Source organism: Podarcis pityusensis (genome assembly GCF_964106645.2).
Source record: "Podarcis pityusensis genome assembly, chromosome: 2".
Lineage (NCBI taxonomy): Eukaryota > Metazoa > Chordata > Lepidosauria > Squamata > Lacertidae > Podarcis > Podarcis pityusensis.
Genome location: NC_138029.1, coordinates 12,908,943 through 12,928,025, shown reverse-complemented (window position 1 = coordinate 12,928,025; position 19,083 = coordinate 12,908,943). Strand labels below are relative to the sequence as shown.

At 43.1% G+C, this 19,083-nt stretch overlaps 1 protein-coding gene across 1 annotated transcript in view; it reads left to right on the top strand.

The window, feature by feature from the left end:
• Positions 1-1,351: 1,351 nt before the first annotated feature.
• The window catches only part of SENP1 (SUMO specific peptidase 1), a 28,270-nt gene continuing 10,538 nt past the window's right edge, over positions 1,352-19,083 (top strand). Inside the window, exons 1-14 of the mRNA XM_080996601.1 lie at positions 1,352-1,529; positions 2,485-2,534; positions 4,383-4,434; positions 5,608-5,738; positions 7,196-7,280; positions 8,861-9,020; positions 9,393-9,564; positions 10,391-10,494; positions 10,589-10,839; positions 11,215-11,269; positions 14,184-14,222; positions 16,186-16,270; positions 16,783-16,926; positions 17,984-18,115. Of these exons, the coding sequence (XP_080852727.1) occupies positions 4,431-4,434; positions 5,608-5,738; positions 7,196-7,280; positions 8,861-9,020; positions 9,393-9,564; positions 10,391-10,494; positions 10,589-10,839; positions 11,215-11,269; positions 14,184-14,222; positions 16,186-16,270; positions 16,783-16,926; positions 17,984-18,115 (1,362 nt within the window). The 5' untranslated portion in view covers positions 1,352-1,529; positions 2,485-2,534; positions 4,383-4,430. The remainder of the gene's footprint in view (positions 1,530-2,484; positions 2,535-4,382; positions 4,435-5,607; positions 5,739-7,195; positions 7,281-8,860; positions 9,021-9,392; positions 9,565-10,390; positions 10,495-10,588; positions 10,840-11,214; positions 11,270-14,183; positions 14,223-16,185; positions 16,271-16,782; positions 16,927-17,983; positions 18,116-19,083) is intronic.

Here is a 19,083-nt window from a genome sequence, read left to right as displayed (position 1 = left end):
GAAACTCCCCACCAGCCCTTGGAAGACAACCCAGCCCCTGCCTCACCCAACATCCAGCACACATCTATTCAGATGCTCCCCCCTCAAAAATACACCCCGCTGTTATTCTGGAGCAGAACCACAAGCTACCATCAGAAGCGCATTAATACAATACAGACGCACACATTCATACTTGCAAGTATAAACACTCAAATATATACGGTACATGCATTGTTGTTTAGTCGTGTTCGACTCTTCGTGACCCCATGGACCAGAGCACGCCAGGCACTGTCTTTGTCCATGGAGTTTTCTTGGCAGGGATACTGGAGTGGCTTGCCGGTTCCTGCTCCAATATACATGCATAAAGGTAAAGGGACCCCTGACCGTTAGGTCCAGTCGTGGCAGACTATGGGGTTGTGGCGCTCATCTCGCTTTATTGGCCGAGGGAGCCGGGGTACAGCTTCCGGGTCATGTAGCCAGCATGACTAAGCCGCTTCTGGCGAACCAGAGCAGTGCACGGAAACACCGTTTACCTTCCCGCCGGAGCAGTACCTATTTATCTACTTGCACTTTGAGGTGCTTTTGAACTGCTAGGTTGGCAGGAGCAGGGACCGAGCAACGGGAGCTCACCCCGTCGCGGGGATTCGAACCACCGACCTTCTGATCGGCAAGTCCTAGGCTCTGTGGTTTAACCCACAGCGCTACCTGCGTCCCATATACATGCCTACATACTTGCAAATATATAAACATACAGGCATACAAACATGAAAATATATACATAGACACATGCACAGTTGCATATGCATAGCCAGGATTTGGGGGGGGGGGGGGCGGCAGGCTTTGGTTAGAGAGAGCAGAATCTCAGATTTGTATTGATTTTGATTGCCCACCCATTGGCTACGCCCATGCATATGAATAAATACATGCAAATACATACATACATACGCACGCACGCTTACATACTTGCAACTCTATACACACATACTTGCAAATATATACATATACACGCATTCATGTTTACATACGTTCTTCCAAATATATACAGTACAGTACATATATACCCGCCCACCTTGCATGCATATGCATGCAACCTCTTCTGCTAAACTACCGGCAATTCCCCCCCCCCGCAGCACGTGCGCACGCGCAACCCTCCTCCTCCGCCTCCTTCCTACCAATTCCCTTCCGAAGACTCTGCGCGCGCGTGGGCGTGTTCCTTTTCCCCCCGCCCCCCTCTGAGCCAACGTTCTCTCCTCCTCCTCCTCCGCCGCCGAGTCGTCGCCTGCTTCTGCTTCTTCTTCTGCGTCTTCTTCCCCCGGAAGTGGGCGGGGCAGAAAAGGGCGGGGAGAGGGAGCAAACCGGGAGAGGCATTTCCGCTTCCGGTTTGCCTTGACGTGTTCCCGCCTCTTCGAATCCGGTCGGGGAGAAAAGAAAAAAAAGAAAGAGTGAGAGAAAGAGAAAAAGCCCGGAGCGCTTTGGAAGAGGAGGTGGCGGTGGCAACAAAGAGCCTTTCGCCTCAGCTCCTTCCGTCTCGGCCGCTGACTTCGCTTCCGGTAAAGTGGCTGGGGGGGGGAAAGGAAGAGTCAGGGGTTGGTAGTTATGGCAACTGCCCTACTACCCCCCCCCCCACCGTCGGGGTCCCCCACCTTTTCTCTCCCCCCCCCCCCCAAGACCTCTAAGGCCTGGTCCGCCTCCCTCACGGAGCCCGCCTTCTCCTCGCTTTCTTTTGAGCCTGGGAAGAAGCTGGGAGAGAGGGAAGCGTGGCTGGCCAAAGAGGCGGGCGGGCGGGAAAGTGCCCTGTTCAAACCTCGCCTTGGACAGCGCTTGAAAGGGGGCGGGGGGAGTTCGCTGCTGGCTGGCGCTCTTGTGGTGGTGGTTGTTGTCGTCGCTGCTGCGAAAAGTGCGCCTGTTTGGAAGTATAGTGGTACCTCGGGTTACAGACGCCTCAGGTTACAGACTCCGCTAACCCAGAAATAGTACCTCGGGTTAAGAACTTGGCTTCAGGATGAGAACAGAAATCGTGCTCCGGCGGCGCGGCGGCAGCAGGAGGCCCCATTAGCTAAAGTGGTGCTTCAGGTTAAGAACAGTTTCAGGTTAAGAACGGACCTCCAGAACGAATTAAGTACTTAACCCAGGGTACCACTGTACTGTAAAGGCCAACTCTTACCCAAATGGGCTTTGCTCCCAATTAAGTGCAAGCTGCTTAAATGCAGTTTAAATAATAATCACTGGTTATTTATACCCTGCCCATCTGGCTAGGTTTCCCCAGCCCCTCAGGGCGGCACCCAACAGAATATTAAAAACACGACAAAACATCAAACGTTAAAAGCTTCCCTAAGTAGGGCTGCCTTCATATGTCTTCTAAAAGTCTGGTAGTTGTTGTTCTCTTTGACATCTGGTGGAAGGGCGTTCCACAGGGCAGGTGCCACTACCGAGAAGGCCCTCTGAATTGAACTTCTCCCCTATCAGAGGAGAGCTGAACTGACTTACTGAAATCTCTTGCTTTAGGAATCTCTGGGAAAGGAGGAAGACAACTGGGGCCACTGGGCAGGATCAAGGTATGGAGAGAAGGCTATGTTCTGTATTACAGCTATGTACATTTGCGTTTTGTTTGTACTGTGAAGCCCGGATGGAAGGCGGTATTTAAATTTAATGCATCGTGGTGATAATATATTCTGCGTGGCTTGACAAGAGGTAACCCACCTGCGCGAAGAATTATCGTATGCGCTTAACAGCTGAAGTAAGGATTTTGACAGGTGCCACCCCTCCCCACCTGCTGCATTGTGCCACGATGAGCCATTAAATTGAATTTCCACTTGAAGTCAACTGCTAAAAGTAAAGGAGATCTGCTGAAGCTGCAGGAGAGTGACCTTGGCTTTTTCATGCAGGGTGGTTGGGAGGGGAGAGCGTATGAGTGTTCAGGTAAGAGATGAGGGGTGCAGCTCATCACCACCCGGCTTGCTTTGTACTTCATTTGATTTTATTTATTAAATCTCTATGACACCTTTCACTCACACAAGTCGCAAAGCGGCTTACAAACAATAAATAACAAAAGCTTAATAGAACATCACAAAGTTTGACTTTATAGTCACCGCTGCTGTGTCCCTTGAATCTATTGTGGAAACCTAACTGCATTTTATTTATTTAGCAGGATTTATGTACTGCATAATTCTCAAAATTCCTTTGGTGATTTACATAAAAATGAATTATGTATGATAGTGTAGGAAAATTAATCTTCTGTGTCTTCACTCTGCACACAGTATTTCCGCCTTTGCCGTCTTTGGTGGCTGTGTTGTTTTGACTGGAATTGACAGCCTCAAAGAAAACATTCAACTTAGATTTCTTTTATCAAAATTGCAAGAATTCTCTTAGCTAAAGAGTGGTAAAATGGCCTTCTGAGAACAGGAGGGGGAAGTCAGAGGTTAGGAGATAAAGCACCCAATCATATATGTAATGCAGAGCTTTCCAAACTTCATGTTGGTGACACACTTTTTAGACATGCTTCATTTCGTGACACAGTGTTTCAGTTTTACTAGCCCCTTTCCAGCCCCAGGAGAAGTTTGGGGAGTGTTTGTGTGACACACTGCAGCCGACACACTAATGTGTCACGACACAGTTTGGAAAGCTCTGATATAATGTATCCTCCATGTTTTGAAACATTGTCTCCAGTGCAGTTTAGTAGTTCATTTAATTGCAAAATCATGGTAATACAGGACAATTAGTAGGGTGACCACACCCTGAAAAACTAGTTCCACTGCCAACTTTTAGTCAGTGGAAAAGGATAGTGTGGAATATTTAGTTTCTTAAGGATGCAGTGAATATAAAGCTGTATTTCAATTGTACAACAAAGAGTCTGTGGCCTTTGACTTGTCAGAATGGTGAGAGGAGAAGGGTTCTGAACTATAATATGCAGCTATGAACATTTGCAATTTGGTGATCTGCGTGAATTATGATGTTAAATTCTCGAGAATAATCTTTTGGAGAATATTCTCCAGAAGATTATTCTCGAAAATTTAACATCACTATGCATGAACATAACACTAATATGATTGCACCCTTGTTTAATTAGAATAAAACTGCATTATTAATCCCATTTACCTGATAATAAACCCCATTGAAATCAGTAGGACTTACTTCCGAGTAGACATGGTAATGAAAGAGCAAAAACATTGTAGTCTTGATTTCTGAAGAGCAGAAACAGCAATATTTAAAAACTTTTTATTTCTCCTTCACTGTTAAAGTATGTATATTTTTTTCCATACAATGTGTGATTACAGTACTTTGTTCTAGACTTCACAACTCTTCTTCCAACTTTTTTACTCAAGAAATTGGGTATTTGTACTAGACAAATGTTCCATGGGGTTTGGTCTAAATCCTTAATATGTTATACATCTTGCTCTTTTCAGGCACTTGAAACTTCTATCATATGAGTCAGTTATGTGAGCAGTTCAGGAATGGGTGAGTCTGTGCATGTTATATCAGCCCATTTTGTCTTGCACCCTTTATCATTATAAAACCTACATCAAATGGAACTCCTCAATAGAATCTCCATGTCTTTTCAGACACTTTCAGACCTACTTAACGGCCCAGTCTGGAGAAATCCTGTGGTGATATGCAGGAATTACACATTAGGATTTTACCCAGTTTATGCTCCTGCTTGAGCTTTAGGATCTGTCTCACTCTAGTTTTGTAACCAGCAGCTTCCTCAACCTTGCTGTGGCATGCTTAATATCACCTTGCTTCTTAGGGGGTTGCTCTACATACTATGTGCTTGCTTTGCATCCTGTGTGCATTTTTGGTTCCCTGCAAACATATGCTGGCCATCTATACCAGTAAATGAGCAGGTGCAGTGGTAGTGAGAGGTTTCTGGCAAGTTGGAAAAGATCCCTTATTTTTCTCCATTTGGCAAACAGATGATTTTAGCTGCTGCAAGGTTATGTGACAGAGAGGGGTTATTTTTATGTACCTCGAGGCTGCTGCTTATCATCCGAACGTACTGAAATGCTACCTACCGTCTCTCTTAAATTTAGCTTTGTGAAGAATGTAAATTACACCTTTTGAGATGTGAGAGCTACAGTTTGTAGTACAGGTGTTGCTAACCTTTTTGGACCAGTGGGCACACCTTGAATTTTGAGAGAGTGCTGGGTGGCACCAGTCACAAAATAGGTGCCCTTGGGAGTGTGGCATACCATAAAACTAGGTAGCCATCCCTGACAACGTTATGCTTACCATAGGAAGCCAGCTATGAGTCCTGACTAAGTGTCTGGGATACCAGTTAAAACCTAATTTGTGGACACCAGGTTGACAATCCCTGTTGTAGTGTATATGATTGCTCAAGGTTTTTGCCAAGTTACCTTGATTTCTGTATGAAGCTTGTTACAAGTGTGAACAAAGTTCATGCATGGTCTCTTTCTGGTGTTTTCCTTTCTTGGGGTTTGTATTTGCTTCTTTGGCATTTGTTATTTCACTGGTATGTAGTCTACGGGGAATTTCTCCTGCCGAAGTCCCAGCTGCGCCACCTGGAAATTCCTGTTTGCTTAACAGGAGCTTGCAGAAGTGAAAACCTCTCTTGGATTGTGTACACTTTCTTTCTTCCTGAGAATCATACACTAAGGAGCTTTTCCCTTTCAGATGAAACTGCCGATTGTATGAAGATGGAGGCTGGAGACTATGGGTTAGCTAATCACACTTCTGTGTTCAAGACTCTTCCTCTACAGCAGAACGCTCTCTCAGGAGATCAGCTTCCATTGTCTGGCAACAAGGTTTGAGAATGAGCTGCTTTTATTTCTTAGCTGTATTTATTTATTTATTTTTTACTGTAATTTTTCCTCCAAAAGTAATGAGGCTAATTTTTGCTCTTTGAATTATAACACTTGGCTGCAACCTCAACTTCTCAATGTTGATTGGTTAGTTGGAAGTGTTGCAGTCTACTGGCTGCTGGAATGGGGGTGGTGTTCCATTGTGGTGAAAGCCCAATCCCCACTCAAGTGGGCAGTAAGAGACCACTGGCAGAATGTGGTGTTTGGATTGCTGGCCCCCTTTTAGGATTGCTTTGCCTTTAACTTGGTTGATTTCAATATATACCAAATAGAATGAAGTTGGGGACATATCCAGCTGTTCTAATGGAGCTTCAGATATTTATCTTCTACAAGTTTGTTGTTATTATTATTTAAAAAAATTATGCCATAGATCTCAGGGCAGTTCACCGTGAGTGTGTGAAGATGAATTTGTATTCAGGACCACTGGGTTTATTATTTCATACCATAAAATAAAGTAAAACTTTCTACTGTCAATTAGGACTAGACAGCTGCATAATTACTAAGTGAGTTGGAAGGGCAGAAGTCATGTAGAGGTTTTCTAGGAGATAACAGAAATCACTGGGTTAAATAAAGCTGACCAAAAGTCCAGAGGTGGCATTATTTTCAATTTACGATGGGGTGGAAGGTTCACAGGCTATGAAGGATTTGCTCACAAATTTATTGACAGCTGCACGAATTATTATAGCTAGGAAGTGGAAGGGCAAGCAGAATATAAAATGGAGAATGGTATAAAGAGATTTATATAGCTATTAATTATAAATTAACATGTGCCATTAACGTAAGACAGGGAATATGCAGAAGAAATGATTTTGAGGAGATACAGAGGGTGTAGAAGTTGTACTGTTAAAACGGAAAGGGGTCAAACCATCGCAAGAGATGTTGAACTTTTGGGAGGTTGGATAGTTACAATGGAATGGTCTCAGTGGTGGGGTGCACATTTTTATTCTTATTTATTTATGATTATTACTTTGTCAAAAAAAAGAAATAAGTCATGTAGAGAAAGATGTTGAGGTTTATAATGAGTCACTATTGCATAATTCCCCTAAGCTTCAATGTAGGAAGGCTGAAGACAATCAAAAGGCATTATTATTAGTTGGCCATAGGTATGTGATTAGTTCTGCAGCGTTTCCAAACTTTGAATGCAGCATTGTATCCTAAATGAGCCATTCTTTACATTTGCGTAATCTTTTTTAGGATATTTTCAAGTTGCAAAATTCTAGAGGTTCTCCATATATTTCAGGTCTAGTTTCACTTATAACATTGTGGCTAATGATAATAAGAGTTGCACAGTTCTTCTATTACGCATGAAAACACACACACACACACACACACACACACACTTCACCCAGACGTGATCCTTCCTTTGAATATATTCTGATTTTATGGCCTCTTTTGTGCAGTTTTCATCAAACAAGTTTGATCGTCTGGAGAGGCCTTTTACTTGTCCAACTGGAAATACTTCCTGCAGTTTCGGCTATTATTCAGGTAAGGCGAGGCTGACTTGGGTTCATTGAAAAACCAATTCAAAGCTTTTAAAATATGTGCTGATTGTAACACTGCAGTGAAATTTCCTGCTGCCTTGCTCTAGTTTATGGTTGAGTCTAAGCTTCTACTGTATAGAGGAATGCATTTGACCAAATGGATGCCTTATTTCTACTGAAATATTCCTTAAGAACATAAAGTGTCCTACAGGGTTCTTATCCAGGTCCATCTAACCCACCACCCTTTATTCTTAGGGTGGAAATCAGCATTATGCTAAGTTGATCGCTCTGTCAGTGCAAGCATTTCTGCCTGCCAAACGGCAAACCTCCCTCCACATACTATACTGGGGGTTTTCTGTTTCACTGAATCCGATTCACAATGGCCAACTATATGCCCAAGGGTAGCCTACAAGCCAGACATTAGTACAGCAGCTCTCCCCGCCCCCCCCCGCCCCCCCAGGGATGTGCCACAGTAACTGATATTCATACAGCCTTTGATACACAACCATCATAACGAGCAGCTACTTAAAGCTTAGCCTTCATTAATTTGGCTAACACCTCCCTAATTATTATTGTTATTAATTTCTACCCTGCCCATCTGGCTCGGTTTCCCCAGCCACTCTGGGTGGCTCCCAACAAAATTAAAAGCATAATAAAGCATCAAACATTAAAAACGTCCCTAAACAGGGCTGCCTTCAGATGTCTTCTAAAAGTCAGATAGTTTATTTCCTGGACGTCTGATGGGAGGGCGTTCCACAGGGCGGGCGCCACTACTGAGAAGGCCCTCTGTCTGGTTCCCTGTAACCTCACTTCTCACTTTAAAGCTGTCCAAGTTCCCTTGTATTCGCTAGATGCTTTTTGATTTAGTTTAGTGTCTTGCAGTGAGCATGTTAAATTATAGGACCCTGTTCTGTATTCTTGGGGCCCAGTCTTATCCAGAGCAGACTGTGGTCCAGAGGCCAAGTTCATTTTGCAACGCAGACTAAACTTGGGCTCCGTGATAAAAGTTGATGTTACCAGCAATAAAGAGTTAACAGTTACCGAGTACATGTGTGTTGCTGTACTTTACGTGTATGCATAACACACTACAAACATGATGCATTTTGTCTCACTTTGATTTTTCTGCATAATATTAAACTGAAATGCTTTTGTTTTTGAAATGTATGAATAAACCTGGGAAGACCTTTTACTACATTTTTGCTTATAGTTCAATACAGTCTGGAATATGGGCTGCCAGGTGACCAGACCTGGGTTAACCAGTGATCTCCTCCCGAGTACCTGTTAATTGGGATTATGTTGCCGAAAATCATGCAGGTACTCTTAAAAGAACAGGCTGCAGTTCACAACCTGAGCAACTAGCTTGCTAAATAGTGAGGCAGGCTTGTTGCAGTTTTACTGGTGGAATCTCATTTGAAACTTCTATAGCCTTTTTAGTTAATTGATACTAACTAGGGAGATGCAAATACATTCATGGAACTCCTCTGAAGCCCTGTCATGCTTGATATAATTAGGTTGTTTGTAAGGGATAACTTGGGAGTGAATCGGTTGGCTTTTCATTTATTGTTCAATGCTTCTTTCTCACAGGACCTCCATCCCCTGAGAGGTATCAGGCAGCAGGAGTGCAAAGACCATTTGGAACAAGTGCTAATGGGCAGTGGAGGAATTGTGATTCTACTCTAGGTCCTGTTTTACAGAAGCCTAGAGCAAACCGCAGCGTATATTTTGATGCACGCAAAAGTCAAAGGTACATTTGGTTTCACTAGATTTTGTTCTGTATTCATAAAATTTAGCAGTGCGTTGGTGGGGTAGTGTATGGAGTTTATATATTTTGATTTTCGTATTGTAAGCAGAAAACTGTGGGGTGGGAATTCTTAATGATAATGAAAGCCTGCTCCAGAATATTCCCCATCTGCTGGAAGAAGATGGTTTGTCACAGTGAGCCTGAAGTTATTCTCTTCGAGAGGAGGAGGAAAGCAGTGCTACCTTTTAACTTTTCCAAAGTATGAGGCAGGGTTGCTGTGGCTTTCTGCTTGGGTTTATGCAGCATGGAAAACAAAAATCTGAATAGCTTTATAGTACTGGCTTACTAATCGAATACCTTGAACTTTTTCTGCAGTGCGACATCAAATTCCTTTGCAGGGAAATCGAATCACCATTGCCATATTTCTGCATTTGAAAAATCCTTTCCAATTAAGTCTGTTACTAGTCCATCATGGAGTGCTCCATGCCGTCGGAGCTTACTAAGTCCCAAGAAATCCCAAAGGAGATCCATCAGCACCGCAGAAGAGGTAGGTGAAGGGAAAAAGGAGAGAGAATAAAGTTTCCTGTATGAGAGGAGCCTTATGCTTTGACTTCTCATGGGTTTTACAGATTTATCCCTCCCCCCAATTGTTTTGTGCTGGGGGTGACATCTCTCATAGTGTTTGGCTTAATTTCCCTATTACCACAGAAGGGTTTGCTAGACATGCGCACGTCTTTGACTATGTTTGACTGATCTCTCTGATCTTGGGTTGTGCGGGAGATATGGGCCTAGACTAAGAGGAGTAGAAAAATCAGGGGTTGAGTAGATTAAGGGAACTACTTGGGAAAGGAGTCCTTGGAAAGGAAGGAATAGATGGATAAAGGAAAGAGGGGAAGAGAACATGAGTAGGGAAGAAAGATAAATCTACAGATGTGAAGACATGCCCTTAGACCAATTAGTAGGTGTGTCCAAACAAATAAGCCAAATCATACACTATTATGTTTTGCTGTTCACAGTCTTGCAGTGCTGGGAAGAGGCATTTTATTCTTCTCTACGACCCTTTTCTTTGAAATCTTTAGAGCATCTGACCCTGATCTTTGGTTTCTTCTTGCGTATTGGTGTTTGTGAATTTTGGAATTAAGCAGTGTATTAAAAAATACATAAAAAGAATTTTGCCTCTCATGATGTGTGTCTTTGTCACAGAGCCTTAAACCATTAGGTTTTTTTGTTGGTTTTTTTTTTTAAGTGAAAACCTTTGGTGTCAGGTAGATAAATATGTGGACTCTTTCTATACTACAGGATGTTGCATGTCTCTGCAGAGCCAAGATTGAACTGTTTGGCTGGTTGAAATATGTGTGTTTATTTCTCCACAGACAGTTCGAGAGGAAGAAAAAGAGATTTACAGGCAGCTGATTCAAATGGTTACAGGGAAGAAATGCTCAGTCTCAAAGTCCTCTTCGTTGTTGTCTCTCAACCTGTGAGTCTCTGAAATACGCTGCTAGCTCATTATCTTCCTCATGTTTTCAGTTTGTTGGTGGAAGCCCTGATCTTTTTTGTTTGTTTGTTTTCAGACCCAGATGCACAGGTTCCAATAAAAACCTTGTGAAAGAAGCTGAAAATCAGAGTAGGAAACCTTTTGAAGCTTATTGTCCCACCGCAGGCAACCAATCATCCGGTGTTCTCAGGACTCAGGAGCAACACTCTCACAAACCACTCCCACATCCAGTCCATAATTTCCCTTCACGTGTTACCTTTGAGGCCAAGGACACCAATACAGCAGCTCGGCAAAATAGTGTGTCGGCATTGGATGTGCATGCTGAAGGTGAAAACAATAGATAAGAATTAGACTCTTCTTCCTCCTGCTCAGCCCTTCTTAGTTTTTACTTTCTGAAGATCATTAACAGATTGTTGCAACATATTTGTAAGATGGCCTATATGTTTCCTTGCAATCCATTCCCAATCTCGTTTACATGGAAGTAATTTCCACATTCAGATGGCCTGCATTCAGGATTGCAACTTAAGGCAATTATTATTATTATTATTATTATTATTATTATTATTATCTACAATCGCGTAATAAACTGATAGCTAAACTGGAACCCACAAAACAAAATGGGAGGATCTGGATGGTATGGATTTGTTTTAAAGAGGTGCATTCATAAAGATTAATATCTAGTATTGCTTGTTCTTCATTTAGGATCTGACTCTGTCATAATGCTCAATGGCCAAGACTTCAAATCTCCAGCACCAAGGTAAGTGTCTTCCTTGTGCGGACCACAGCTGAGAGCTCCCCTTGATGCAAAATAGAGGGGGAAAGGTTCTAACAGAGAAAGTTGTGTTCAAGTCCTATTGAAATTGATAGGACAAGTTAGTTACATTCACCTTAGCAAGCTCCGTTAGTGGAAGCCCTGTGCAAGGACTTCCACTGGTACAGCAGGGCTTCCCTCTCTCCTTCCTGCACCCCCTTGACTTGGGCGGGGGGCGGGGTCCAGGCAAACCCATGAAAGGCAATGGTGGAGAACACGTAGGATGTTTTGCCTGGTAAGCTAAAATGCTTGTACAGAGGGAATGTTCATCATAGGGTGAGGTTGAATTCAACTCAAAACATTTATTGCCCAATGGGACTGTTACATTACTTTTGTCCCTTCTGGATTTGGGCCTGTTGGTTTAGCTTTCTATGTGTTTTGTCTTACCTAAATTTATTTTGCCAGTGGGTTTTAACTCTGTTATTAGATTGCTCAGATGACAGCTTGTAGTAGTAGCTTGGCTACTCAGTGAAGATTCTGATCAGTCCACAGCTAGATTGTGGCCCTCTTTGGGCAGAAATTTTGGGTTTCAATCCGGCAAAGCATCTTGACCACTTTTTCTGATCTGCAACTATGATTATCATAAGGGGTTTTTTTTGTTAGTTTGCTTTTCAATCTGTAACTTCACAGTCACATTTTGTTTCTGCTTCCAGGCTGTGAAAGTTAGGAGGCAGGAAATTGCAGGGATCAGGGTATTTATAGATGCAGATACTGTGTGTATATAACATTTTAAATGCTACCACTTTGTATTAAAGAAGTATGTAAAGCCAAGGACAATACTGTAGTAGTAAGGTAAAGGTAAAGGACCCCTGACAGTTAAGTCCAGTCGCGAACGACTCTGGGGTTGTGGCACTCATCTTGCTTTACTGGCCGAGGGAGCCGACGTTTGTCCGCAGACAGTTTTTCCAGGTCATGTGGCCAGCATGACTAAGCCACTTCTGGCGAACCAGAGCAGCGCACGGAAACGCCGTTTACCTTCCCACTGGAGCGGTACCTATTTACCTACTTGCACTTTGACGTGCATTCAAACTGCTAGGTTGGCAAGAGCTGGGGATTCGAACTGCCGAGCTTCCGATTGGCAAGCCCTAGGCTTAGTGGTTTAGACCAAAGCGTATCTAAAGCCATGGACAATAACGTAGTAGTAAAAACACATCATAAAACAATACAAAAGCAGAGCCCAGAAATTCAATATAATATGCTCTGTAGGTGGCAGTATGTGCCAAATGTATGTTAATGGGCAGGGAGTTCATGGGTGAACAAGTAGACTTACTCCCACAGAGTTAGAGAGTAATAATAATAATAAATAATAATAATAATAATAATAATAATAATAATAATAATAATTTTATTATTTATACCCCGCCCATCTAGCTGGGTTTCCCCAGCCACTCTGGGCAGCTTCCAACAAAACACTAAAATACAATAACCTATTAAACATTAAAAGCTTCCCTAAACAGGGCTGCCTTCAGATGTCTTCTAAAAGTTTGGTAGTTATTTTTCTGTTTGACATCTGGTGTGAGGGCGTTCCACAGGGCGGGCGCCACTACCGAGAAGGCCCTCTGCCTGGTTCCCTGTAACTTGGCTTCTCGCAGTGAGGGAACCGCCAAAAGGCCCTCGGCACTGGACCTCAGGCAGAACGATGGAGGTGGAGACGCTCCTTCAGGTATACTGGACCGAGGCCATTTAGGGCTTTAAAGGTCAGCACCAACACTTTGAATTGTGCTTGGAAACGTACTGGGAGTGAGTGTGTTTGTGAGAGGGAGAGATCTTTCTGTCATTGCTGCTACTGGCTTCTTATGTAGCCTGTTTGCAGTGCCATCTTGTGAGAGATCCCCAGCACTGCATCCCTGTCTGCACTTTATTAGGCAAGCCTCATGGCCCGTTCCAACCTTCTCACCCACCCCTCGGGGCTCCCCAGTGTCCCTTTAAGTTGAAATTTCTCTTCATTTGATTGCAGCCTGTACAGCTGGACTGAGCAACCACCAATCTTCATTGTCACTTTTCTTCCAAGGATGGCACTACTGTTCAGTGGAATTTCAGCTAAAATAATCACCTCAGAAGAATGGGGACTACTATTTGTCAGATTGAAATTAATGGACGTCCCACACCCTTTTATCCTGAAGACCCGCTTTTTGAAATAAAACTTATGTAAAAAAAATTTTTTTGAAAAAGTTTATTTTAGGGTATCGTGTGGCCCATGTCTTCTGCCCACTAACCCATCAATAGGAATAAGGGGTGCAAATGACGTTGTAGGAACAGGACTTGTCATGGTGCCTACATGTCCATGACCTGCCAACCTTGCGTGACTGCTTCCTTCCTTGAGCAACAGGAGCACATTTTTATTTTGTTTGTAGGAGAGGTGCATGTATGAACAACATTATACGTGTCTACACCTGCATCACAGTTAAGAACAATGCTGTAATATAGGTTCCTTTCCAAAGAGGCACCATGGAATCCAAGATGCCTAGATTCTCCTGAAGACCCTAAACACAAAACTTACTTAAATAGAGCGTTGTCAGTAGACTGACACATTGAAACTACGATATTGGGTTTAGGATTAAGGACGGGGTAAAATATTCACTCTTGCCACCCCATAGAAATGGAGGCATGAGAATATATGTTCTTTCTACTATTTGGGGCATGTTCATATGTCACACAGTGCTCTAAAACTAACTTTTTATATGTAAAAAAAGTCATAAAAAATTATTTCAAGCTGTATAAACTTGATATCAAAAGGCAGGACTTCTGGATAAAGAAGACAGGGCACCTGCCACTTTTGTAACAAATATCCCCTCTATTCTTCTCAGCTATTTCCCCACAGAATAAGCATTCTCAGTTTGTTGTATTCTTTTTCTTTCAGCACACCTTTCTTTGAGGCTGAATTGTGGATCAAAGAATTGTAAGTCATTTCGTTTTTTTAATATTAATGATTGCGTTTGTTTCATATAGTCATCATATCCAATGTCTCCAAGAGTTTGCCTTCTCTTTAAGCACACAGCTTCCAGGCTGTTGTTGCTGCCTTCCCAACATGGGTCAAAGCAGCCATGATCTGTAGCAAGCACAATCAGATATTGTTGAACTACGACTCTTATCAGCCCTGACCATTAGTCATGCTGGCTGTGGCTGATGGAAGCTGCTGTCAAAAAACATGTGGAGATTGCCAGGTGGATACCCCTGAACTCCTATAGGAAACAGCTGTCAAAAGTTTGGATCTCCCCCCCCCCCCATTTTTTGCTAATGAAATACTTACCTAATACAGTGGATGCTCGGGTTGTGAATGTGATCCGTGCGGGAAGCACGTCCGCAACCCACAGCACCGCATCTGCGCATGCGTGGGTTGTGATCCGGCGCTTCTGCGCATGCGCAAGCACCAAAACCCGGAAGTAATCCGTTTCGGTACTTTCGGGTTCGGCGCGGTGCGCAATCCAAAATTGCGCAACCCAAAGCGTCTGTAACCCGAGGTATGACTAGCTTTCTCCCCCATGCTTCTTGTCAGTCAGTTTGGATATGGTTTTATTATTGTTGAATGCAAGAGAGAAGCTGCTTTTCTACCCCCTTCTAAACATCAGCATAGCTCTGGGGAGTAGCCAGGACTACCCCAAGAATAGCTTGCAGGCCTGGATTCATAGAGAATGCCAGGGTGCATTGATTAATTGACCGTTGCTAGCTGCAAGGAAATTTAGTTTTGGGAAAAGTCTGGTAGAATGTAAATTCCCAATGTTCAGCTGTAATATTTTTTAAAAAAATTATTTAATTAAAACAAGAACACAGTGGAACATGTGAACCAAAAGCAAAGAGAAACAACAAAACTGAATGCAAACTAAAATTAAACATACATAAAGCATAATTTTGATTTTTTTTTAAATTCATATTCGCTGGGGGTAAATGCTGTTGATATTGGGAGTAGTAACCTAACTTCACTTGTGACAGGAAGAATTTTCATTTCACATTCTACCCTTTCATCTTGGTAATCCGTGCCTTACCAAAGCTGTCCTCAAAGAGAGAGAGAATAAAGCCCTTCAGGAAGACTAGGCAGCTCTCTGTGGCCTTTGTGACACTTGTGAATGGTTTCTGCATAAGTAGAAGGCAAGGGGCCTTCTGTGTAATCTGGTTGCATAGTTAAAATGTACGTAAGATAGATCTTCATAAGGGGTAAAGATGAGTTTTTACATTTAAACCAGATGCTAGCAATAATGATAGGTAAAGGTAAAGGGACCCCTGACCATTAGGTCCAGTTGTGGCTGACTCTGGGGTTGTGGTGCTCATCTCGCTTTACTGGCCAAGGGAGCTGGCGTACAGCTTCCGGGTCATGTGGCCAGCATGACTAAGCCGCTTCTGGTGAACCAGAGCAGCATGTGGAAACGCCATTTACTTTCCTTCCAGAGCAGTACCTATTTATCTACTTGCACTTTGACGTGCTTTCGAACTGCTAGGTTGGCAGGAACAGGGACTGAGCAACGGGAGCTCACCCCGTTGCGGGGATTCGAACCATCAACCTTCTGATCGGCAAGTCCTAGGCTCTGTGGTTTAACCGACAGCACCACCCGTGTCCCAGCAATAATGATACCCAGGGCCATTTTTTTCTCCTTGGCAAACACAGCTCAGTTCTCTCTTCATACAAAGGTGCATGAAGGGGCTGGTGTGCTTGTGCCAACAGGGACTTACTGGCATCCCAGTTTGGCAGATGGAGTCAGTCTGACCCAGCCCTCTCCATCCTTCACTTCAAAGTGGCCCTGCCATAAAAATTGATCAGGAGCCTAAACAAATGGTCAGATTGATTATATTTGAAAGTGTCAATGATGCATACGTCCATTGCTGCTAATGCTGAATTCTCAATCTGCTGCATACAAAAATGTTTCTAGAACCAGCGTATATGATTCCCGAGCCCGTGAGAGATGGCGACAGATAGAAGAGCAAAAAGCTTTGGCGTTGCAATTGCAGAAGCAGGTAAGATGTTCAAATGCATTTTGTGTGTGTATCTAATAAACAATCTTGGTTTATTGAATGTTCCATCAGGCTTACAAATGCTCTTCATACCAAATATTACAAAGAACAATAAAAAACAAAACTTGGTGCCTGCCCATAAATGGATTAAGGTTTTTTTTAACACATATCACAGTTGGGAAGGCTGCCTGGTTTCTCCAGTTACATGCCTGTTGTTGCTAGTGATAATAATCGCTGAAACACCCAAAAGGCTGTAAGTAAAGATGGATATTTCTCCCCCACCCAACTTTTATGACCTGCTTGTCTTGCTTTGAATTGCAAATTGATAAGCAAGATATGGACCAAGATGTGTTCAAAAACCTATTAAAGTCAAACAAAGTTTTTCTCCATTATATTTTCCACTGGTGAAGTTGGATTCTAAATTAAAATTGCATGCCTGAATCATATGTGCAAAAATAAGATAGACACTGAAGTTGCAAAGTGAGATGTTACTATCTTAGGGATGTGTCTTTCAGAGGCTGCAGAAACAGGATTTTTTGGTACCTGATTCAGTCAACTTACATTTGCGAGTACCTCTCGAGAAGGAGATTCCTGTCACGATTGTGCCAGAAGAAAAAAAGTCCACTGATGGGGAGGAAGAGTTCCCTGAAATTACAGAGGTAAACTTTTTAATGTCAAATGTTAAAAAGCTTGACCGGCTTTGGAGATAATCTACAGAAACAGCTGTGGTTATATGATAAAGCTGCTCCTCAATTGTACTATTTGAGATTCTAGTTTGCGGAGATTGCATGAATGCTGTGCTCTAATAAAAAACAGAACAGAACATCTCTGTACATAGAAAAGCAACCATGGGGAGAAGTGTTCTAGCCTAGCCTGCCCACTTGACATGCTGGTTTATGTACAGTGGTTTTTGGAGAATTGTTTGTGCAGGCTCCTCCTCCTAGCGGGGCCATCCACAAACCTAGCACTGTTCAGCTATTAAGACCATGATTCCAGGCTCTTACGGGGTCCTTGCCATGGGATCACATTCATCCAGTGCTTTACCAACTGCACTGGCTCCTGGTGGAGTACAGGGTCAGGTTTAAGGTGCTGGTTTTGACCTTTAAAGCCCTTCACAGCCTACGACCCTCGTACCTACAGGACCGCCTCTCCTGGTATGCCCCACGGAGCACCTTAAGGTCCACAAATGACAACACTTTGGAGGTCCCAAGTCACAAGGTGGTTAGATTGGTCTCAACTAGGGCCAGGTCCTTTTCAGTACCGGCCCCAACTTGGTGGAACGCTCTGTCACAAGAGACTAGGGCCCTGCGGGACTTGACATCTTTCCGCAGGGCCTGCAAGACAGAGCTGTTCCACCTGGCCTTTGGTTTGGACTCAGTCTGACTCTTATGTTTTCCCTCCCCTTACGGTTTTGATCCATGGGCTACTTTTAAAACGAGGCTGCATTTTAAATTGCATTTTAACCTGTATTTTAAATTGTCCCCTGCCCCCATTATGTTTTTATTGTAATTTTACTGGTGTTAGCTGCCCTGAGCCCGGCTCTGGCCAGGGAGGGCGGGGTATAAATAAAATTATTATTATTATTTATTTATTTATTATTATTATTATAGCCCTTTCTATGTAATGAGACAAATTTAACTAGTTATCTCAGGCAAAGCTTTTCAGCTGGAAAAGCCAAAACTACTTGCTGTATGCATCTCTCTTTGTTTTCTCTAGGAAATGGAGAGGGAAATAAAGAGTGTACTACGAAGCGGGAACCAGGATGAGGTGCTGAGCGAAGCCTTCCGGTTGACAATAACTAGGAAAGATATTCAGACTCTTAACCACCTCAATTGGCTCAATGATGAGGTAACCTGATCTTCGCTTTTTGTCCGCTGCAGTTGTTTGGTCCTTGTTTAAAATCTCCAAATAAACCAAGAAGAGCCTTTCTAGATCAGACCAAATCACCGTCTAGTTCAGCATCATGTTTCATAAGGTAGCCAACTGGAAGCCTGCACGCAGCCAGCAAAGAGGACATGAGAGCCGAATAGCCTTCTCCTACTTTCCTTCCTCACATTTGGTAATTCACAGGCAAACTGCCTTGGAACTTGAAGACAGTATAATTATCAGTCCTCATAATTATCCACTTTTGGCAGATCAGCTGGTCTTGGAATGACAGCTCCAACGCACATCAAGATCATGGCCCATAATATCTTGGTCTTGAAACATAAGTTAGACCATGGTGTAGAAGGCCACAATCTGCATTCATAAAATGAGACAGATTTTTTTGAAAAAGACAAATCAATTAGCCTTGTAGCAGTTTGAGGTCAGCAGCCTCACGGGGCACTGCCTGGCACAGCCTCGTGTGCATGGATTATATATTTGTCCTTTACTAGACACCCAGTTGCTGTCACCTCCCATGATCCCTCTTTCCTCTGAGAACCTGGGCAAATGGGAAAGGAGGGCACAAAGAAAGAGGGGTGCCGGGGAAGGACTCCTGCTCATCATTCCCCCCCCCCCCGCCCTGCTTGCAAATCCCTCCGACCGCCTCCATTTTGCACCTTCAGCAGCACATAATAGGTTCAGAAATCCTGTGTAACTTACATTGCAAAATCAAATACACTGGGCAGGCTACTATATAGGCATAATATTTTAGAGGATTGAAAGGGTTTTGAAGTACTTGCCATCTTTAACCTAATGAAGAATCCCCCCTCAAAAAAATATATGCAGATATCTGCAGGGTTCATAGCTTGCTATCTATCACCATTTGCTTAATGAATATTTTTTTCCTCTTGAATGCAAAAATGCTATTTTGAAAAATTCTGTCGTTTCCTAAC